The 18,162-nt window shown below is 44.1% G+C and overlaps 6 protein-coding genes across 6 annotated transcripts; 5 read left to right on the top strand and 1 right to left on the bottom strand.

The window, feature by feature from the left end:
* Positions 1 to 1,695: 1,695 nt before the first annotated feature.
* Positions 1,696 to 2,949, top strand: FA14DRAFT_155630 (uncharacterized protein; the record flags this gene model as incomplete). Its single annotated transcript, XM_025497768.1, has 1 exon — positions 1,696 to 2,949. The coding sequence occupies one exon, from the start codon at positions 1,696 to 1,698 to the stop codon at positions 2,947 to 2,949; it is 1,254 nt and encodes a 417-aa protein (XP_025356527.1).
* Positions 2,950 to 3,103: 154 nt separating this feature from the next.
* Positions 3,104 to 4,921, top strand: FA14DRAFT_52982 (MFS general substrate transporter). Its single transcript, XM_025502481.1, has one exon. The coding sequence runs from the start codon at positions 3,258 to 3,260 to the stop codon at positions 4,833 to 4,835; it is 1,578 nt and encodes a 525-aa protein (XP_025356526.1). The 5' UTR covers positions 3,104 to 3,257; the 3' UTR covers positions 4,836 to 4,921.
* A 1-nt stretch (position 4,922) lies between these two features.
* Positions 4,923 to 7,650, top strand: FA14DRAFT_52993 (DUF654-domain-containing protein). The gene has a single exon (XM_025502483.1). The coding sequence runs from the start codon at positions 5,054 to 5,056 to the stop codon at positions 7,514 to 7,516; it is 2,463 nt and encodes an 820-aa protein (XP_025356525.1). The 5' UTR covers positions 4,923 to 5,053; the 3' UTR covers positions 7,517 to 7,650.
* On the bottom strand, positions 7,566 to 9,892 carry FA14DRAFT_52984 (uncharacterized protein). Its single transcript, XM_025502482.1, has one exon. The coding sequence runs from the start codon at positions 9,588 to 9,590 to the stop codon at positions 7,614 to 7,616; it is 1,977 nt and encodes a 658-aa protein (XP_025356524.1). The 5' UTR covers positions 9,591 to 9,892; the 3' UTR covers positions 7,566 to 7,613.
* Positions 9,893 to 10,858: 966 nt separating this feature from the next.
* Positions 10,859 to 15,901, top strand: FA14DRAFT_155626 (uncharacterized protein; the record flags this gene model as incomplete). The annotated part of the gene is made up of 1 exon (XM_025497767.1): positions 10,859 to 15,901. The coding sequence occupies one exon, from the start codon at positions 10,859 to 10,861 to the stop codon at positions 15,899 to 15,901; it is 5,043 nt and encodes a 1,680-aa protein (XP_025356523.1).
* Positions 15,902 to 16,687: 786 nt separating this feature from the next.
* FA14DRAFT_155625 (uncharacterized protein) lies at positions 16,688 to 18,115 on the top strand (the record flags this gene model as incomplete). The annotated part of the gene is made up of 1 exon (XM_025497766.1): positions 16,688 to 18,115. The coding sequence occupies one exon, from the start codon at positions 16,688 to 16,690 to the stop codon at positions 18,113 to 18,115; it is 1,428 nt and encodes a 475-aa protein (XP_025356522.1).
* Positions 18,116 to 18,162: the final 47 nt, after the last annotated feature.

The raw sequence follows: 18,162 nt of genomic DNA, 5'->3' as shown, positions 1-18,162 counted from the left end.
TCTTTCTTCCTCTTCAAAATATCTAGCTGGACGGATAGATTCTTCCAAAGTGTTTAATTCCACTTCGGCTTCTCCACCGTCCAAGCTGGTTAGGTGACCCTCATACTTAGGCGAATCACATGGAACGCCATGATCAGCATCCATTTCAACTAGATTGTGTGTGCGTTGAATGCGAATCTTTCCTCCATGAACGGCAGGATGCTGAAGAAGAAAGGCTTTTAATCAGTAATTCATGCAAGAATATCAAATCTAATACCATACTCACCGCTAACATGTGTCCAGCACAGGCTAATGCGGCCAAAGTAAGAATGATTGAAGATGAAAATCGCATCTTGAATTATTTGTAGCAGATATGATGATCGGTTGAGATGACTCAATAAATTAAAGTACCTGACCAACCTAGTACTTATACCCTTCTACCCTCTTTATTGGCCCATCTACGTTGCTATCATACACATAAGCACTTTTCACTTTTGGCTTAATATCCGCAATATCGAGGAAAGCCGTGGCTATAGTGAGAAGTACGCCAATTTAGCCAAAAGGTACAGGCTAAGTAATCGTTGGCAACATATCTACACGATCGTCAATCTTGGGGCATAAATTAAAGACCCGCCATGATAAGTTTGTAGGATTGAGACCCGAGTGGGCGCACATTGACATTGAAGCCCAAAAAGGCTTGGCATAAATCTTAAAAGCAGGGCAAGGTTTTTTCCGAAGTCATCCTCATAGAGTATTTGTACACTTCAACAATTCGGAGGAGATAGCAGCTCATTTTCTCAGCGGGCACTTCATAAGAATAAATGTGTAGAAATAATAATCATTAAAGCAAAGCAAAAATAACAGTCCATCAAAGCGTACATAAATCTTACAACAGCACAGATAGTCCTTCATAGTATTAGCAAAACCTGTATAAATCAAGAGATATCACATCTCTTTCAAATGCAGATAGCGACGACGAAGGTGTACCCGTTGATGATGCGAGCGCGGAAGCTGAAAAAGATAAACATAAGTGTTAATGATCACATATGGAATATGAGAAAGAACCAAAATATAACTCACCGCTTTGCTTTGTGACATACTTGCCCATGCAAGAAAAGCAATTACGACAACATGTGTTACAAACATATTGGTGATACTATTTGTTATATGCGTTGGATTTGCTCAAAAGCGATTTGATATAGAATAAAGAATGAATTCTTTAATGAGCGATCTGAGACTCATTTGCTGAAATAAAACCCGTTTAAGTATCTTTCACTCGAGTTTGATGGCTTCATAGAACTACGTCATGATGGCGTATTAGGGTCTTCTTTGTGGGACATATTGCCTCGATCGCCCAAAGAGAAAGCCACTTGAGACGTAATACAGCATTAAAACTGAAGATCTATAATTAAAGTTCTCAAGTATGGTGACATTCGATCGTATGACTCCTTTGATGGGCGTTTTTCTCTTTATCATCCCCGATGTACGCCTTGTTTCATTATCCCCTGTTGGATAGCCCCTCTGTCATGGTGATTATATAATCTGTCTATGTTGCCGGCGTTTGGCGCGAATGATGATAAGCCCCAGACGCGTTCACTGATCACTTAGAGTGGAGCGAGGAAGAGTCGGATAACAATCAAGTGATGCACGGATAGCATTCATAGCATTCACTCCATCATCACTTCAGCCTGTATCGCGGGCCATCAACACACTGCCATGTCATCGCGGCGTAGTTCAGCAATAGCAACAGCAGAAGCAAGCTTGCAAGGATCACGATCAGGATCACCAAATGATATTCAGGGTGATAGAAGTATGACAGATTTGACAAATATAGTAAACGAAGAGGAAGAAACAGGAAGTAGAAGTGGAAGTGTATCAACTAGCAGTTACATTCAACGATCTCCACAGCTGGATATAGCATTCTTGCATTCAATCTCCACTCATCGTCCTTTAGGTCCACATAAACACTTCAACGTCATTCCTGTTCTCATCACACTCGATCGAACCATTCGACAAATTGGAGCACGAAGGAGAGATGCAAGTACAAGTGAACCTCTAGAAGACGTTGAAGAAGAGAATAGCGATGAAGAAGAAAGTTCAAATAAGAGAAAAAGAAACGATCGTTCACCTTCTACAAGCAGAAAAGCAATCAAGAAAGAAGATACAGACGATGATATTCTACTAGATGCAGCATATGTGGCAACAACATCCGCAATACCAGTAGACGGCGAAATGGTATGGCAAAGATTAAGTGAACTGTACGACGTGGAAGGGTTGGAAGAACTTGAAGATGGAGCAGTGGATGGAGAGGATGATTCACCCTTTTACACATCTCCGCCTCCTACTTATTTCTCAGTAGCTACACGAAAGGTACTAGGCGAAAAGATCAAGTCCAAACCTGTCTTTGGATTCGGCGGTTCATTGATCAAGTTGCCGGAATCAGCCACCCCCACACCCGCCAAACCATCAGGTCGACAGCAGAAACAATCAAGAACAAAAGCAGCACAAGACGAAGACGATGAAGATGAAGAGGAGCATATTGCAGACTTTGAGCTGGGACCGTGGGAAGAGTACGAAGATTTGATCGCACCTAGGCGTTTAAAGAGTTATGCTCCCGATGAAGGACCAAGTGAATCAGATGAAGATCTAAGCGAGCCAAGTATAGAACAAAAGGTTGCATTAGGAGCACAAGATGAAGACGATGACATTGAAGCCAAAGATGAAGACGAAGATGAAGAAAGCGAAGAGGACGAAGGAGATGAAGACGAAGATGAGGAAGAAGACGACGACGATGACGAAGAAGAGGAGAAAAAGCCTTCAAGACGAAAGGGCAACTCGTCATCCCGACGAGCGCCTGCCAATGCTAGACGCAAAAGTGGAACTGCATCCGCAACGCCTACAGCATCAGCTTCAGCCTCTACAAGAGCATCTAGAAGTTCCGCCAAACCTCGTAGATCAGCACGAAGGTGATGTCAATGCAATCTTCACAAGCATTTACGACGACCAACTTCCCGCACCTCGTTTCTTGGCGTAAAGGCGTGTGTGTGAGTCACGATCCGTTGGAAGACGCGTTTCCCAGGCGCGGGGCTCAGAGTTTAAACTTTTGCCCGTTGTTTCGGGAAGCAGAGCGGTTGTACACGGAGAATGAACCGGAGATTTTTTATTCGAACTTGGGAAGAACGGGGTTAAACCGTTGAAGTTTTTGGAAAAGTAACAGATTCGATCTTTGCTTATTTTGTTGTAAAGACATCCATCAACGACATCTTATCTTTATCGTCATGGCGACAAAGACTTCTACCGCCATAGAGCAAGTCTTACCTAGTATTCCGCCAAGTGTTGCTACAACACCTGCTCCATCGATACATGGCTCAATAGCTGCATCAGAGTTTCCGTTGGTGCCGATCGGAAGAAGCAGAGAAGGTAGCACAGAACGACATGATGGCTCAGACGAAGAAAGAGGAGATACAACAGAATCACAATCTGTTAGCCGAGTGCAAAGTAGGAGAAATAGTGAAGTGTTAGCATCCGATCTTGCTCCCGTTGATGGTGGAAGACAGGCTTGGACATTCTTGGCAGGTTGTTTCGTATTGGAAGCAGTCATTTTTGGTTATGCATATTCTTCTGGTGCTTATCAAGATTATCATTTACACGATCCCAGATCACCAATGTATGGTCAACCAGCAGCGGCTATTTCAGCAATCGGTACTCTCGTTATCGGAACGCAATGTTTCGTGCCAATCTTGATTCGTGGTTTCGTACGAACGTTTCCTCATTTGATCAGAAGGGTTACATTGATCTGTATCGGTATCGGTGTTTGCTCTTTGCTCATTTGTAGCTTTCTTACAAATGTGATTCCGATGTTAATCTTTCAATCAATCTATGGATTCTCGACTGGAATTGTCTTCACGCCTGTGATTCTTTATCTCAATGAATGGTGGAATGCGAGAAGAGGATTGGCAACAGGAATTATCTTTGCTGGATCAGGAATTGGCGGTGTCTTTTTCCCAATCACAATCAATGCAATGCTGGATAAGATTGGTTTCCCTTGGACGATTCGAATTATGGCACTAATGACACTGATATTTTCCACTGGTGCAACATTATGTCTTAAACCAAGATTACCCGTCCCAACTGTTGGAAGGCACTCTTTGCGATCGTTTGACAGATCTTTGTTGAAAGCGCTTTTGCCTGGTGATTTACGTCCAATGCTGGCACCTTTGGCAGGCTTGAACGAGATGGCATTCTTTGTACAATCGTGTGGTTGGTATACAATCTCATTGTATATTTCTACCTATTGTACCTCTTTGGGTTTCAGCTCATCTACTGCAACGGGCATTTTGAGTGCTTTCAACGCAGCGGCCACAGTTGGCTACCTCATCCTTGGTCCTTTGAACGATAAATTCGTTTATACCAAAGTGATGTGCGCTTCGATGTTAATCTGTTCACTTTCCGCATTTCTGTTGTTGGGTTTCTCCCGTTCATTACCAATGGTGATCCTTTTCGTTTTGACATTTGGCGTTGGAGGAGGTGGATTTACGACATTCTTTTCTTCTGTTGCTCGAGATATTGCTGCTTTCTCCAATCAAGATTCTTCAACGATCTTTTTGGGTTTGGTTTTCCTACGTGGAACGGCAAGTGTTATTGGTCCTTTGGTCGGTGCAAGTTTGTATAAAGATGCAGGAAAAGAAACGAATGATTTCAGTATTTATGGCACTCGTGGTTTCCGTGGTGTAGTGATTTATGTTGGCACGACGATGTTGATTGGATCAATTTTAGCAATCGTTGCTACATGGCAAAGGAAGAAAGATCTTGGTAGAGCAGGTGATGCTGTTCGAGAAAGATGGCAATCTCAATGAAGAGGAAATGTACAATTTGTATTTTAGACATTTAGTATATATATAATCAATGCATGATAGAATGACAACCTTTTCCAGAATATATAGAGTGAACTCCCCGAATTCCGTTCATGATGACCTCCACGCAAAACGCGCTTATAAATTGACAAGAAGATGTGTGAATCTTGTTCAACCTCTTCTTCCATCAATCCATCACAAACACAATAAAGATCATCGGGATGAGTGGGAAAAGGTTGAACAAACGTCAGTTGAGAGAGCAGCAAGAGTTGGAGGCACTAGGACAAAGCTCGAAAGTTGAAGATTCTCTAGAGCAAGAGAACAAAACAGAAAAGGAAACCAATGATGATCCTGAATCAGAGGAAGAAGAACAACCATCAATACCACATACAGGAGGAGCTGGTATATTTGCTCAATTAGGAGGAGCAGAAGATATCGTGGAGAAAAGCTCAGACGACGAAGGACAAGATGATATCACAGTCAATGCAAAGAAGTCAAAGTCAAAAAACAAGAAAAAGAAGAAGAAGCCAACCGCTAACAAGCAAGAGGATGGTGTAGAGAAAGACGAGGGCGACAAGACGAAAGAGGAGACTGTTGATACACCTGAACCTTCGATACCAAGCAAGAGTAGTAAAAAGAAAAGCAAAAAGCCCCCTTCGGCCGCAGCCACTAAGCCCAAGAAGGAAGTGTCGGATATGTCTATGGATGAATTTTCCGCTCTGTTGGCTTCGCAAGCTGAATTGAACGAGAAGGATGCCAGTGGATCAGCTCCAACAGCTACGATTACACCAGCAGGACCTCTTTCATCTTTGCGCTCCCATCTTTCCCTCTCAGCACCGGCACTTGATCCAGCTGTTGAACTCAAGAGGCAATTTGGAGCAGCAGCAATCAAAGCATACGAAAACGAAGCAGGAGGAGGTCAAGGAGGCGCAGCATCTTCAGGTGCACGAGCAAGAGCACAAGCATACAATACCAATTTTAAAGTACGTAATTTGCTCGTACAGCCAAAAGATACTTGGCCACCAATTGCAAGAACATTTACAGGTATGACGATGGAAGTGTTTGACGTGGAAGGAAGAGGAAAGGTTGGTGGTTGGGTACACAGTCGGGCATACAGGAAAGCACAATTTCAATTCTTACAAGCAGTGCAATCTTATGAACCGAATCATTTGATGGGATTGATGCGTATGTATCCTTGGCACATCGATACGCTTTTGCAATTGTCTGATGTTTCACGTCATCAAGGTGATTTGGGACAAGCATCGGATTTCAATTCAAGAGCTTTGTTTGCGTTCGAACGAACTTCAGCTCCCATTTTCACCTCAAGTTTGACTTCTCACTTAGGACCACCAATGCTTAACTTTGCTCGAATTGAAGATCGTGGTTTCTGGCTTGCTAGTCATCGTAATGTGAACTTCTTGGGAAGGAGAGGGACGTGGAGAACTGCACTAGAATGGGTCAAGCTCATTCTCGGTCTTGATCCTACAAGTGATCATCATGGAATGCTGTTGTGGCTTGACTTCTTGAGTATCAAGAGCAAGCAACACTCTTGGTTCTTAGACTGCTTACAACGATTGGAAGCAGCTGTATCAAAAGAGATGGAGGAGTATAGCGTGCCTATCCTCAACGCAAAGACTCCATTTGATGCAACCGATAAAGCCATTGTAGGAGAAGCAGAAAGTTGCAGAGGAGCTCTTGACTGGTATGTAGGTTTGGGATATGCAAAAGCATTGGCTTTACGTGCAGAAGAGAAAGAGAAAGGAGGTGAAGACAAAACAAATGCGACAAAGAGTACAGCAGCTTTACGTCTAGCAATTTGCCGTCATCCTCAATTGATTCCTAGCTTGTTGGAAAAGATTGGCGTTTCGATGCCTGAAGGCGTGTCAAGCTCACATCCAATCTTCATGTTCCCGACTGCCGAAGGGGATAGTATGCCTGAGCTTTTGACACACGTATACGTCTCAAGATCAGAATCACTCTGGCGTGAGCCGGGTATGTCTAGCTGGCTCACAAAGACGATCAAAGAGGTATGGCCAAGTTTGGAGAAAAGCTTCGAGTCAAATCAATGGAATCGTGCTTGCGTGACGTATGAAAAGGCAAGGCTGTCAATCTACAGACATGTTCTCGTTTCTGATTTACCCGATGCTTTACGTCAAACTTTGATCGGACTTATGCCAAAAGAAATTACTTCAGATAGCTCAAAATTGAACGCATTTGATCCTTTACCTCCACAAGGAGAAGGTACGACATCGTATGATGATGAATATTTCGCAGCAATGCGATCAAGAAGATATGGCGCTGGAGCAGATGAAGATGATTATGTCGATATGGATGGTCCTGCAGCGGCAGGAATGATGGATAGAATGATGCAAGCTTTACGTGGCATTCGTGGATTAGAAGGATGGGGAGCAGCGATGGAACAAATGGATGATGAATCAAGACAAGATGTTATGGCACAAATCATGGAAATGGCAGCTCAAGGACAAAATGCCAGAGAAGGTGCAATGCCCGGAGGATTAGACGTTCCAGAGCAAGAAGGCGAAGATGGCAATCAAGCCGGTCCAAATCCGGGTGCATTCAATGCCTTGCGTGGCTTCCTTGATAGGATGTGGGGAACACAACCTGGAGAAGCTGTAGAGGATGAATTAGAGGGAGAAGGAGAGAGTGACGAGGAGCACCACTAAAAGTACTTATAGCATCATCCGTACACTAACCACAAGATGTAATACCCAAATTCATGTCTAATAGATACAGTGCAAGTCTGAAACTTTGAAATACAGCTTAAGCCACTGTCCGATTTTGCTTCTCACGATAAGAACGCATCTCTCGCTCGACAGAAGCTTCCAATTCTTCATCTTCTTTGTTTGCTTCTTCCAACTTTTTCTCATCTTCCTCTTCGTCAATTTCTTGAAACCGCCCAGAATCAACAGCTTTTTGCATTGGATTTGAGCTCTTATCCACTTTGATAATACCCGTTTTGTCCAATCGATCAAATAAGCCAAACAGTCGTTCTGCCTCTGCCTCCTTTTCCTCCTCCGTCATTTGACTGAATCCGGATTCGGCATCTTGACGTACCATTTCCTCTGTGGTTGGCAATACCTTTCCCGTAATGGGATCAATCGGTCTTCCGCTACTATCTTTCATCTCACTTTCCGGTACCGCATGTGCCTGACCTATATTTGTCAAAAAGCCAGCACAAGGTCCATAACCAATTTCAGCTGTCATTTGACTCGCTCTTCCGCCACAAATGGCCAATAAAGCCTCTCCACTCGCTCTTGCTAAACGTGGATAATTTTGTGATCCCATCAATCTAATCAAAATTCCAGTCAAATCTTCTCGTTTATCCAACCCAATCTTTCGATCAATACTTTCGGGTAGAATGCGTGATTTTGCTATCAAACGGAATTTCTCTGATCCATTTGCCAGCTTTCGCAGTAACAACAAAGCTGGCTCACCGATAGCCTGTAAATCTTCCTCTTCATTTCGCGTGGCGTGGTGATCATCAATGTCTTTACCGGAAAAGTGCTTCTTGCAAAATGTGTCAACCATGTCCAATAACGTTTTGAGAAGAGGACTTTCCGAATTGGGAAGGTGGACGTTTTTCTGTGAAGATTGTCTATTGAATGGCGATCGAAAAAAGGCAGAGGCTGCTTTTCTTGACCTTGACATAGCAGATGTTGTACTAGAACGATCTGACTCACTTCCACCTCCGCTTGACGATCGAAGCTTGGCCATCTTACCGTTCATTTCAGTATGTTGTGTATCATCTACAGCCACAAGAAGCAAGCCTGTTCTCCATGTCTCCTCGTACGGATAAACGGGGAAGTTCAACAAGACAGCAATCGCATTTGTATAGGGCGACCTAAGTTCAGGTGTGCCGTTTCTACGCCGGACGTCTGCAAGAAGCCTTACAGTGGGTGCTAAGAACGGCAGAAGAACTTCATCAAAGTGCTCTTCTCCCGCCTGATTCCCATTCTTAGTTTCCGTCATACGAGGTAGATGCAAGCCAACGTTGAAGAAAGCTTTGAGTATTTCTGCTTCTGCCATTTCAACTTCTGACGATTGGGGTTGTTGCAAAAGGGCCGAGAGTCGAATGGTAAACACTTCGACCAATTGTGTACTTTGTACTGCTTCACGTAATGTGTTTGAAGGCGACAAAGTCGCATAAAAGATCAAGCGAGCCGAAAGAAAGACGATCATCGGAGTACCTGGATTCTCGAGTAGGTCCAAGCAGCATCGTATACCGTCTATCGATTTGGCGAATATTTGACGACTTTCGGCTTGTTGGAACAACACATTGTTCAACACTCGCAATGCCAGATCTAGTTGCTCTACTTCGCTATCATCTTTGCTAGTACTGGTCTCGTTTGCCGAATGTAGACGATCGCGGAATGAGATGAGTACCCGGATCAATCTTTGGACTTGGGCTTCGTCGGATAATGCTAGACTTGAAGCTGGAATACGAGAGAATTCCTTCATCGTTTTCCAAGCTGCTACTCTGACAGATGTAGGCCATTTGCATTCTTCGCTGGCAAGGTCAGCCAATACTGCTCTTGCGAGCTTTTTGATGCGAACATTGCCAATGACGGCGAACTGATGCGGTGTGATGGAAAATAGGGCCAAGATTGGATCTGAGGCGGTATCGCATGATGTGTTTGATTGACGTGTAGATGGCGGTGATTCCAGATACGCATCAACCACGTGTTCCATGCCATCACCCTTTGTACTTGGTCCACCTTGATCGATTTGTGTATACATTCTGACCGCTCCGGATGGACGAATGAATGTTGAAAGTTTTCTATTAAAATCTCCACATTCGATTTAAATGACGGTAATTCTCCTCCGGGATGTAAAAAACAGCTTTCGGCTTACGGCGGCTTCCGCAGTTCATTATCCAGCGGAAGAATTTCCACCGACGATGATGATTTCTGTCAAATGAAAGGTTTTGGCTCGAAAAATTGATGAAAAGAAGCGGAACATGCATGTTCAAATTAGTATCTTTGCCAACAACTTAAAGTGTTAAACGCAATTTGATTTAAATTATGCGGAGTGCCTGAAATTGACAGGCAGGCGTAAATTACCACCACACGGCAATCAAATTCAATGCTTAAGTGCGATCTGACACGCGTGAGGCTAAGTAACAAAAGAAAAGGCGAATGTATGCAGCAGTGCTTGGCGATATTAGCATTTCATTTCTTTGTCCCGAATCAAGAAGAAGGGGGTTGTGTCTGGTGTTGATCATACGCAATCCAGCACAGCATTTAATCATTTTGGGTGGCTGTATGCGTCAATTTCATCAAAACAAGTATGGTCTTAATGACATTCTCAGTGATGTCCACAATGAATCATCTTATTTATTACCCCGAAATCGGCGCCGTTTCAACCGAAGACGAAAGTTCTCCGATTACTGCTCTTACTCGAGTATAAGTTAAAGTCTTTTTCGTTCCGTGGAGAGGAAATGTTCTCTTATTATATAGTAACCTTGTCACAATTTTAGATCACCGACAAAACCTCGTTGGGCCAACTTTTCGGGCCAACTTGACTTTTGAGTGTGGCCGTGTTCAGATTAGATGCGGATAGAGAAACACGCGCTCGCTTTACACAAATCGGCACTTAGGGATGCAGCCTTTTGATCAATTAACTGTACTGTATATTTCCGGTGGGAAACGTAATAGGTTACTTGCTTTGCCGTGCCCTACAAAACGCCAATGTCGTGCGTGCGTGCGTGCAAACAAGCAGTGTTATCCACAATACCAACAGCAAGGTGTTCTTCTTTTCCACACAATACGCAACACCTTCCATCATTTCACCCTATCGATATACGCCATGCCGCAAGATTCATAGATAAATGCACGTTCGGGCCAACTTATTGATGAAAGTATGACTTTTCCTTTTTGCTTAATCTACATTTAGTCATTACAATCATACCTTTACGAAAACAACACCAACAATAACAACAAGATGTTAACTTGATTCAGGAAGCAACGATAATCTCTTCTTACCAACAACATTAAGCTACTTGCAATATGTCACAACGATTCGGAGCATCCGTTGCAACTCCTGCAGCCTCTCGTTTGGCAGAAAGTAGTCAAAATAATAACGCATTCACCCTACCACCTTCGATCACGACCGATGCACACATTTCCCTTGTACAATTGCCAATCCCGTCTGACTCAGTAATACATTGGCAAAGGCACACCACCAGCTCATCCAACCTCCAGCAAACTGATCATGCACATCACCGTGCCGATCCGAGTATCGTGCAAAATTCTGTGCATGATTTAATGCAGATAGCACAAGAACAAGCCCAGAGAAATGCTTCGTCTCGAACAGAACTCAAAAGTGCGTTGCTGAACGACATATTCTGGACATGCGAAGAGAGGCAACAGAAGGGCTCCTACGTATCCTCCGGAAATAATGCCGACAACGATTCTGTATCGCAGGGGCCAGCAAGCATTTGGACTTTTCAAGTGGAGCATGTTAATGCCGCCGAATCATCTAATGCCATCCATAAAGGCAGAAATACTACAGGAGGATCGCTAGACAGGATGAAGAAAGTACATGAAAAACTTACACAATCCGGTGCAGCTCAGACAGAAGGCACTTTATCGCTACAGAATCTGTACAAGAAAGGGGCGCAGGATGAGCAAAGCCTGGTACCCAACAATGAGGATGATCATCAACCTCTCTCTCAATTCATCAAGGCATTAGAGGAGTTCTTGTTGCTTAGATGGGTCTGGACTCGACAATCTGAGAGGCATGCGACTTCCAAGCGACAAATGCAACCGCAAAAGCTTAATCCCAAGACCGAAAGCACGATTGATGGAAAAGTGAAGGCTTCTACTGATGAGGAAGAAGAGGGAGCTCTGGGCGACGATGGATCCGAAGAAGTGAAGGAGGGCCAGAGAGGCCAAGAGAGTTCAAATCTGTGGAGTGGGAACCAGCTAGCGCGAGATAAACCTGTTGTTAGGCTCGGTAAAGGAGTTATGGTCTATGATCGACCTAATAAGACACAGAGAGGTTTGCTCTCATTCGACTCTGAAAGCACAAACATGCCGCTCCAGATGTCTCTGCGATGTTTTGCAGATGATACTGGTCATATCTTCTTGGAGACTTGGCCTTGCGATAATTCTGCATCCCAGCTCGTGAAAGAAAACGATGCAAATCCTGGGGATACACTTCTTCTCGCGCCGCTGATGATAAAGGCTCGCTTTATCAGCTTTGTTGGCCCTGTTGCTCAAATCAGCGATAATGTGACAGTCAGATCATCCCGAGAAGCCCTGTTCGATCTACTGCAGCTGAATGCGGTTGACACATCTTTCCTGGTGGATGAATGGATCTCTTGTTCATATCAAGGTCGAGTATTCCTCTGGCCAGCTCAACTGTGTCTTCTCCACAAGCTCTCATCACCTTTACCCTATGCGAAGATGCCATCTTTGGTTGAATCTACACTGCATGATGTAACCGCAAAAGCGAGACGATGTGTCCGGGAGACGTTGGGACTCTCTGTTACGCCAGATCGAGAGCTCACTGCCAGCTCGCAAGAAGAAGAAGATGACGCCATGGAAGAAGAGGATGATGATGAGCAGGACGAGCAAGGTATGGATACCAGAAATAGCGGTTCGCCTGCGAAGATCGGGCAAACGCTTGATACAGCTGATGCAAAGGGCGCTTCCGATAGAAGCGCACTCGATGCGTCGAAAGCTGCTGCCACAAGCATGGATATTAAGCCAAACGACACTGTTGATTCTTTATCTTTGCCAGCTTATCAAAGCGGTACAAGACGCAATTCTGCTGTAGCCATGGATTCAAATAGCAAAGATGAAGAAATGGATTTGTGGGGATCGTTTGGCTTCGTAGGTCAAGAAGATTCTCAACTGCCACCAATGCCTCGAAGTCGAGATGGTTTCGATGATACTGGCTTCGGATTGGTGACGGAGGACGATTTCTCCTTCTTTGATGATGGTGCTGCTGACTTTAGCGCTTTCACAAATGATGCCCTTGACGTTGGAGAAATGAATATTCATCAACCGGATGGAGATGCTACAATCACGGAAATGCCAATGGAGGAGGATACAGAAGTTTTACCTGAGGCTATCCATGTAGAAGATGAACAAGGTACGCAACAAATCGATCAAGACCATGAAGAAAGCACAGGTACTGGCTCAAGTGCTATAGACCCGCCATCATTACCTGGCTTTACACCTGGCTCATTCAGCGAAAGCTCGCCAGCTGTTGGAGGAATGAGCGTCAAAACACCACGAACGCCATTCTCACCCAATCAAGAGCTAGCAGATACCGCCATCACAATTGAAGGCGAACATGGCTCGCTGGAAAATGGAATGTATGGTCATCACCAGTACAATCATCACCATGTTATGCCCAACGATCATTCTAATGAGGAGTACGAGAGTATGAACAATTACGACTCTTCCATGGGACCGCCTGAGGTGCGCTTCATGCCTAATCAGAAAAGACGTCAAAACTGGGCTAACAAAGGTCAAAGAGATATCACATCAAAATACGAACAAGGCAAATTCGCCATGCCTTTCGTGCCTCTGCGTAAGAAACAAGGTGATGAGGAGAGCTCGGATCAGCAACACCAACCACAAAGACAAACAGGTAGAAGCGATCAAGAAAGTGCACTGCTCGCGCCTACTAGAAGTCGTTTAGGTCATCGTACAACAGTAAATGGAAGGCGTGTATCATTTTCTAGAACGGGCGCACATCCACACTCCGGTCTTATTGGTGCATTGAAAGGAAGGCTAGGAGTTCTTCGCGGTGATGAGGAGATGTCAGAAGCTACAGGGGATGGCACAATGAGTGAGCGAAGCTCATTGATGGAAGAAGATAGTGCAGACGATGAATCTGTATCCAGTGATCAAACTTCCGAAGAAGATGAAGCATTGACTGAGCAAAGGACAGAGATGTTGCAATCATCTATACACTTTCTTCGTTTTGCAAATTATTCAAATGCACCCTCTTTTGATGATCATACGCAAGATGAATTGGTTGAGCTTCAACCATCCACAAATGTTGAGCCTGCAGAATGGAATGATCTTGTTCATCATTTGATCGAAAATCCTCAATTGCGATTGCAAATTGGCCAATCGCTGGGACAAATCGAATATGCGGGAAGTGTTTCACGATATGACTCTCAACATCTATTCACCCTGCTGCAAGGTCACGAAAGCGATTGTACTCTTGGAACATGTATGGGAGGAGAAAAATCGAATCAAAATGCTAACAAATCATCTCTTTTGCAAGTAATGGAACCCAGCAATGTGCTTGTGGGATGTCAAGGTAGTGTGACGAATGTTGCGCCCTCTGCGCTTCATTACTGGGATAAGCTCGGGCTTACGGCAGTAGGAGGACAGAAGGATGTTGCTGCTTTTGCATTACACACAAATGATGTAAATATCGCCATGCAAGGCGAGATCCGCAATTGGCTTGATTCGATGGGAAAAGTCTTTCGCGAGAACGGGCTAGGAAGCCATACGATGTCAGAGCATGGTTTGCTGGATATAGGAACCGTATCGCGATCCAAAACCTTGGCAGATACGCTCAATTTGATGGCAAAAGATGCGGAGCAATGGTCGGATACAGTTGATTCACTTGTTTCTCGTGTGGTAGGAGCATTGAAGAAACACAATTTCGTGGTAATGTACGCCATCGGATCTTTCCATGTTCCTGGTCAGATCCAGTCTTTCGTTCGCTTACAGAGAGATTTGCGATCATCTGCATCTCTTCGTTATGGTATACCGGGAGATTCAATCGTAGTTCGGCCATGTTCATGGGAAAGTGTTCGATTGACATCTTCCATTTCGAGAGATGCCTCTACCAATTCTTTACGCAGAATGGCAATGTCCATCTATGATTCTTTGCAAGTCACAGTCGATGTTCAGTACAATCGTGAACAGTACCTCCCAAAGTTTTCGGCGGTACCTACGGCGGTTCAGTATCCTTCTTTCTCCATCTTGCCCGCAAGCTTTGGCAATAATGTTGGTTCCGCATTCAAGCTAGATTGGTACTTCAAATCGGTTGATATCTTCGAAAGAGGCACGCTGCTGCATGTCGCCTATCATTTAGCTCCATCTGCTGGGCAGCCATCTATGCTTGCCATCATCGATGAGCGAGGACAAGGCTACACTGCTACAGCATGGAGAAGGACTGGATCTATGCAAGACGAAATTCAAAGAATATGGAATATCACAACAGAGTTCACCATGCGTTCGCGAAACATGTGGAAGATTGTACTCTGCAAAGATAGAGCGATTGGAATGGCAGAGGTACGCATGTGGTCCAAAATCCTAAAAGATCGAACTGCTCTGGAGAATGCAAATGCTTTGGAAGTGATCCTATCATGCTCAGAGCTTGATCGAGTGCTTTCACTTGTGTTGCCGTTGCAAGACTTGAATGAGTTGGAATGCAGACGTCAAGCAGCTGTTGAGACGATTCCCAATTCAAAAAGTGGTGGAAAGTATATCGATGCATCCATATGGAAATATGCACTATATCCTCAACGAAGGATGGCGTTGCGTAACAGCGTCCTGGGAAAGGATGATGGCAAGGATGACATGTTTAGTCTGCCCATCTTACCTTTGCGCAGTTCTTTAACAATGACGATTCCACAATCTTGGAATTCTACAACGACCCTTTCATCCAACGAGAATGGTGTGAATAGCAAAGCGTGGTCACGGAGTGCACCTCATCATCTCTGGATTCACATTCTTCAGGTGTTCAAGCTCGATCCGAATGAAGAAAGCATGCAAGCGACGCAAAATGTAGAATCCTCAACTTCTTCATCAACACCCACACCGGCCTCCATTGCTCATTCAGATGCACAAAGTACTGGTAGTGGAGTCGAACAGAAGAATACCCCTTCAGACCCCTTTGGCATCGAATCAAGGCTTGAAAGAATAACAAAAAGTTTTCAAGAATTAGAATTGATTGCCCGTGAACGAGCAATGTTGCCAATGGATGATCCAACTACAATTCATTTACCATGGCATTTGGCCATTTTGCAAAATTTGTTGAATTTGTCCAGTGCTGTATTTATCGGTAATTGAGAGAAATGCTTTGCTGTGCTCTTGATTGCCAACTGTATACTATAATGCTCTTTTTTGTTATTATCATGCTTTTTTCTTTAGAATGGCCGAGAGAAATGCAAAAAGATTAATTAAGGTCTTAGCCTGATTGACATGACGCGTGACCTTTACCCAAACTTTAAGGCCGTTGAATGAATTGAGTGCTGCTGAGATAGGAGCTCTACGCTCTTCTACACACACACACACACGGATACAGAATGCAAAACAATCCGATCATCTTCCGTGCGTGCAGCGTATGAGGCGTTATTTAATTCTCACTAGCCCGCCGCGTAAAAAGCGAAATCGCGCTTTAATTTTAGTGTTTAAGTGTGCAGTGCAAGCAATAATAAATAACATTAATACACTTGGCATAAACACACACACACACACGAGTACAGACAAGACTGAAGCGGCACAGAAGCGTGGAAAAGTAGGCAAGTTCTCACAGTGCAGATCAAAAGTGGGATTAGTGATGCAAAAGGTAGAGTGTAAAGATGCCTTGTAATGCATCAAACACGCTTTAAACAGACAATAAAGTGAAACAAGCCACTTTTTTCGATCATCATCAGTTTTACCATCCACGACAATTCCTATTAAGGTAGTCTCGAAGACATTGACAACCATCACTCAAACGCACAACGTGACACAATTGAATTGGGAAAGACCCGGAGTCTTCTTCTCCTAAAACACATCACAAGCATTCATCCGCCCTCTCGCACTATTTTCATTTTGAACAGAAATCACAAAGCGGATGGTCGCTCGAAAGATATGAACGATCAAACTGCAAATGCGGCTGTTCTAAATGAAGTGAACAATGAGGCTAACGAAGTCGCACATTCACAAAATGAAGAAGTAAGGCGGACGAATCAAAAGCAACAACAACATGGGGTAACGATCGTTGAACCTACAAATACGGATAAAGATGAACATTCACAGCAGCACGATGCACAACAATCAGAGAGCACAACAAGTCTAAACACTTCCTTGATCACTCCACCGGCAGGGTTTGTGGATGGAGAAGTAACACCTCCTCTACCAAACGGACAGAAAAGGCTACATCCTCTATTCGATGAAGATAAAATCGTTTCAGAAGCGGTCGCACGTCAAGAAGGCGTTGAGGGTTCTACAAAGAATGGCGGAGATCCGAACAAAAAGAGTACAGAAAAAGAAAGGCCAAATGCTTTACGATTATTAGACTCTCTCGGAAATGAAGCTGGCTATCCGAGTCCAAGCGGAGGTTTCGTTCCACCTATCACAGACGAAAATTGGGCATTACAACAACCACCTGTTCCAAGATCAGCTGATGGAATAAATTCTCGATCAATACAACAGAACGAAGAAATGAATAAGGGCAAAATGTCTACTTCATCTTCGAATCATTCAAACAGTCTTTCCGGTCAATTTTTAACAGGTTCTTTCTCCAACCCTTCCACTCTTGGTCAAATTGAACAAAGCTCGTCAAACCTCTCCAACAATAACGGGGAAAGTATCAACAGGCCGTCTCTTGCTGGACATAAGCTGTCATCCTCTCAATCATCAGCCTCTGGAGGTGTATACGAATCCGGAGGGATTGCAACACATTCACAGGCTATTTCGGCAAGGAGTAGCCCTTCAACACTGGCGCCGATTCGAAGGCGATCCTCTGGTTCTGCAGATGTTTTGAGTATGAACGCAATGACACCACAAGAAGAAGGATCATATCTACCGCCTTTGAAAATACGAGATTTTGCCTATGAAGAAGTTGATCCTCGTCACGTAGGTGCAAGGGATGTAGGGTTACCCAGTCCGGAGAAAAAGCATACGAGCGGGAGCGGTTTTGGTATGTCTCCGTTTGGCGGACAAGTTTTTGGCGGACACGAATGGGGATCTACAGAAGAAGAATACGACGACGACGATGATGATGATGAGGAAGATGACGATCAAGAAGGATACGGAAATGGAAGTACAGGGGATATGTCCGCGCCATCTAGTGACCTTCCGCTTGGCCTTTATCATGCTGCTTATGACTTCATCGCTGAAAGTGATCATGAATTGAATATCAAAGTTGGTCAAAAGGTCAGATTGATCGGTCACGTCGATGGAGGCTGGGCAATCGTCGTTCGTGTTCAAGATGGACAAGATGATGTAGCAGCCGATGAAGAAGAAACAGAGAAAGGTTTGGTACCACAAGCCTATTTGCAATGGCTAGCTCAATGATGAGACATGCTTTCAATCTCACTTGAAACATGTTTTCGTATTTTTAC

Source organism: Meira miltonrushii (assembly GCF_003144205.1).
Source record: "Meira miltonrushii strain MCA 3882 unplaced genomic scaffold FA14scaffold_2, whole genome shotgun sequence".
Classification (NCBI taxonomy): Eukaryota; Fungi; Basidiomycota; class Exobasidiomycetes; order Exobasidiales; family Brachybasidiaceae; genus Meira; species Meira miltonrushii.
The sequence above is the reverse complement of the archived record's forward strand: the minus strand, read 5'-3'. Positions and strand labels throughout refer to the sequence as shown.

Excerpts from the sequence above, each read along its gene's own strand:
- FA14DRAFT_52984 (XM_025502482.1), bottom strand. The coding sequence starts at position 9,590 with ATGTATACACAAATCGATCAAGGTGGACCAAGTACAAAGGGTGATGGC.
- FA14DRAFT_52993 (XM_025502483.1), top strand. The coding sequence starts at position 5,054 with ATGAGTGGGAAAAGGTTGAACAAACGTCAGTTGAGAGAGCAGCAAGAG.
- FA14DRAFT_52982 (XM_025502481.1), top strand. The coding sequence starts at position 3,258 with ATGGCGACAAAGACTTCTACCGCCATAGAGCAAGTCTTACCTAGTATT.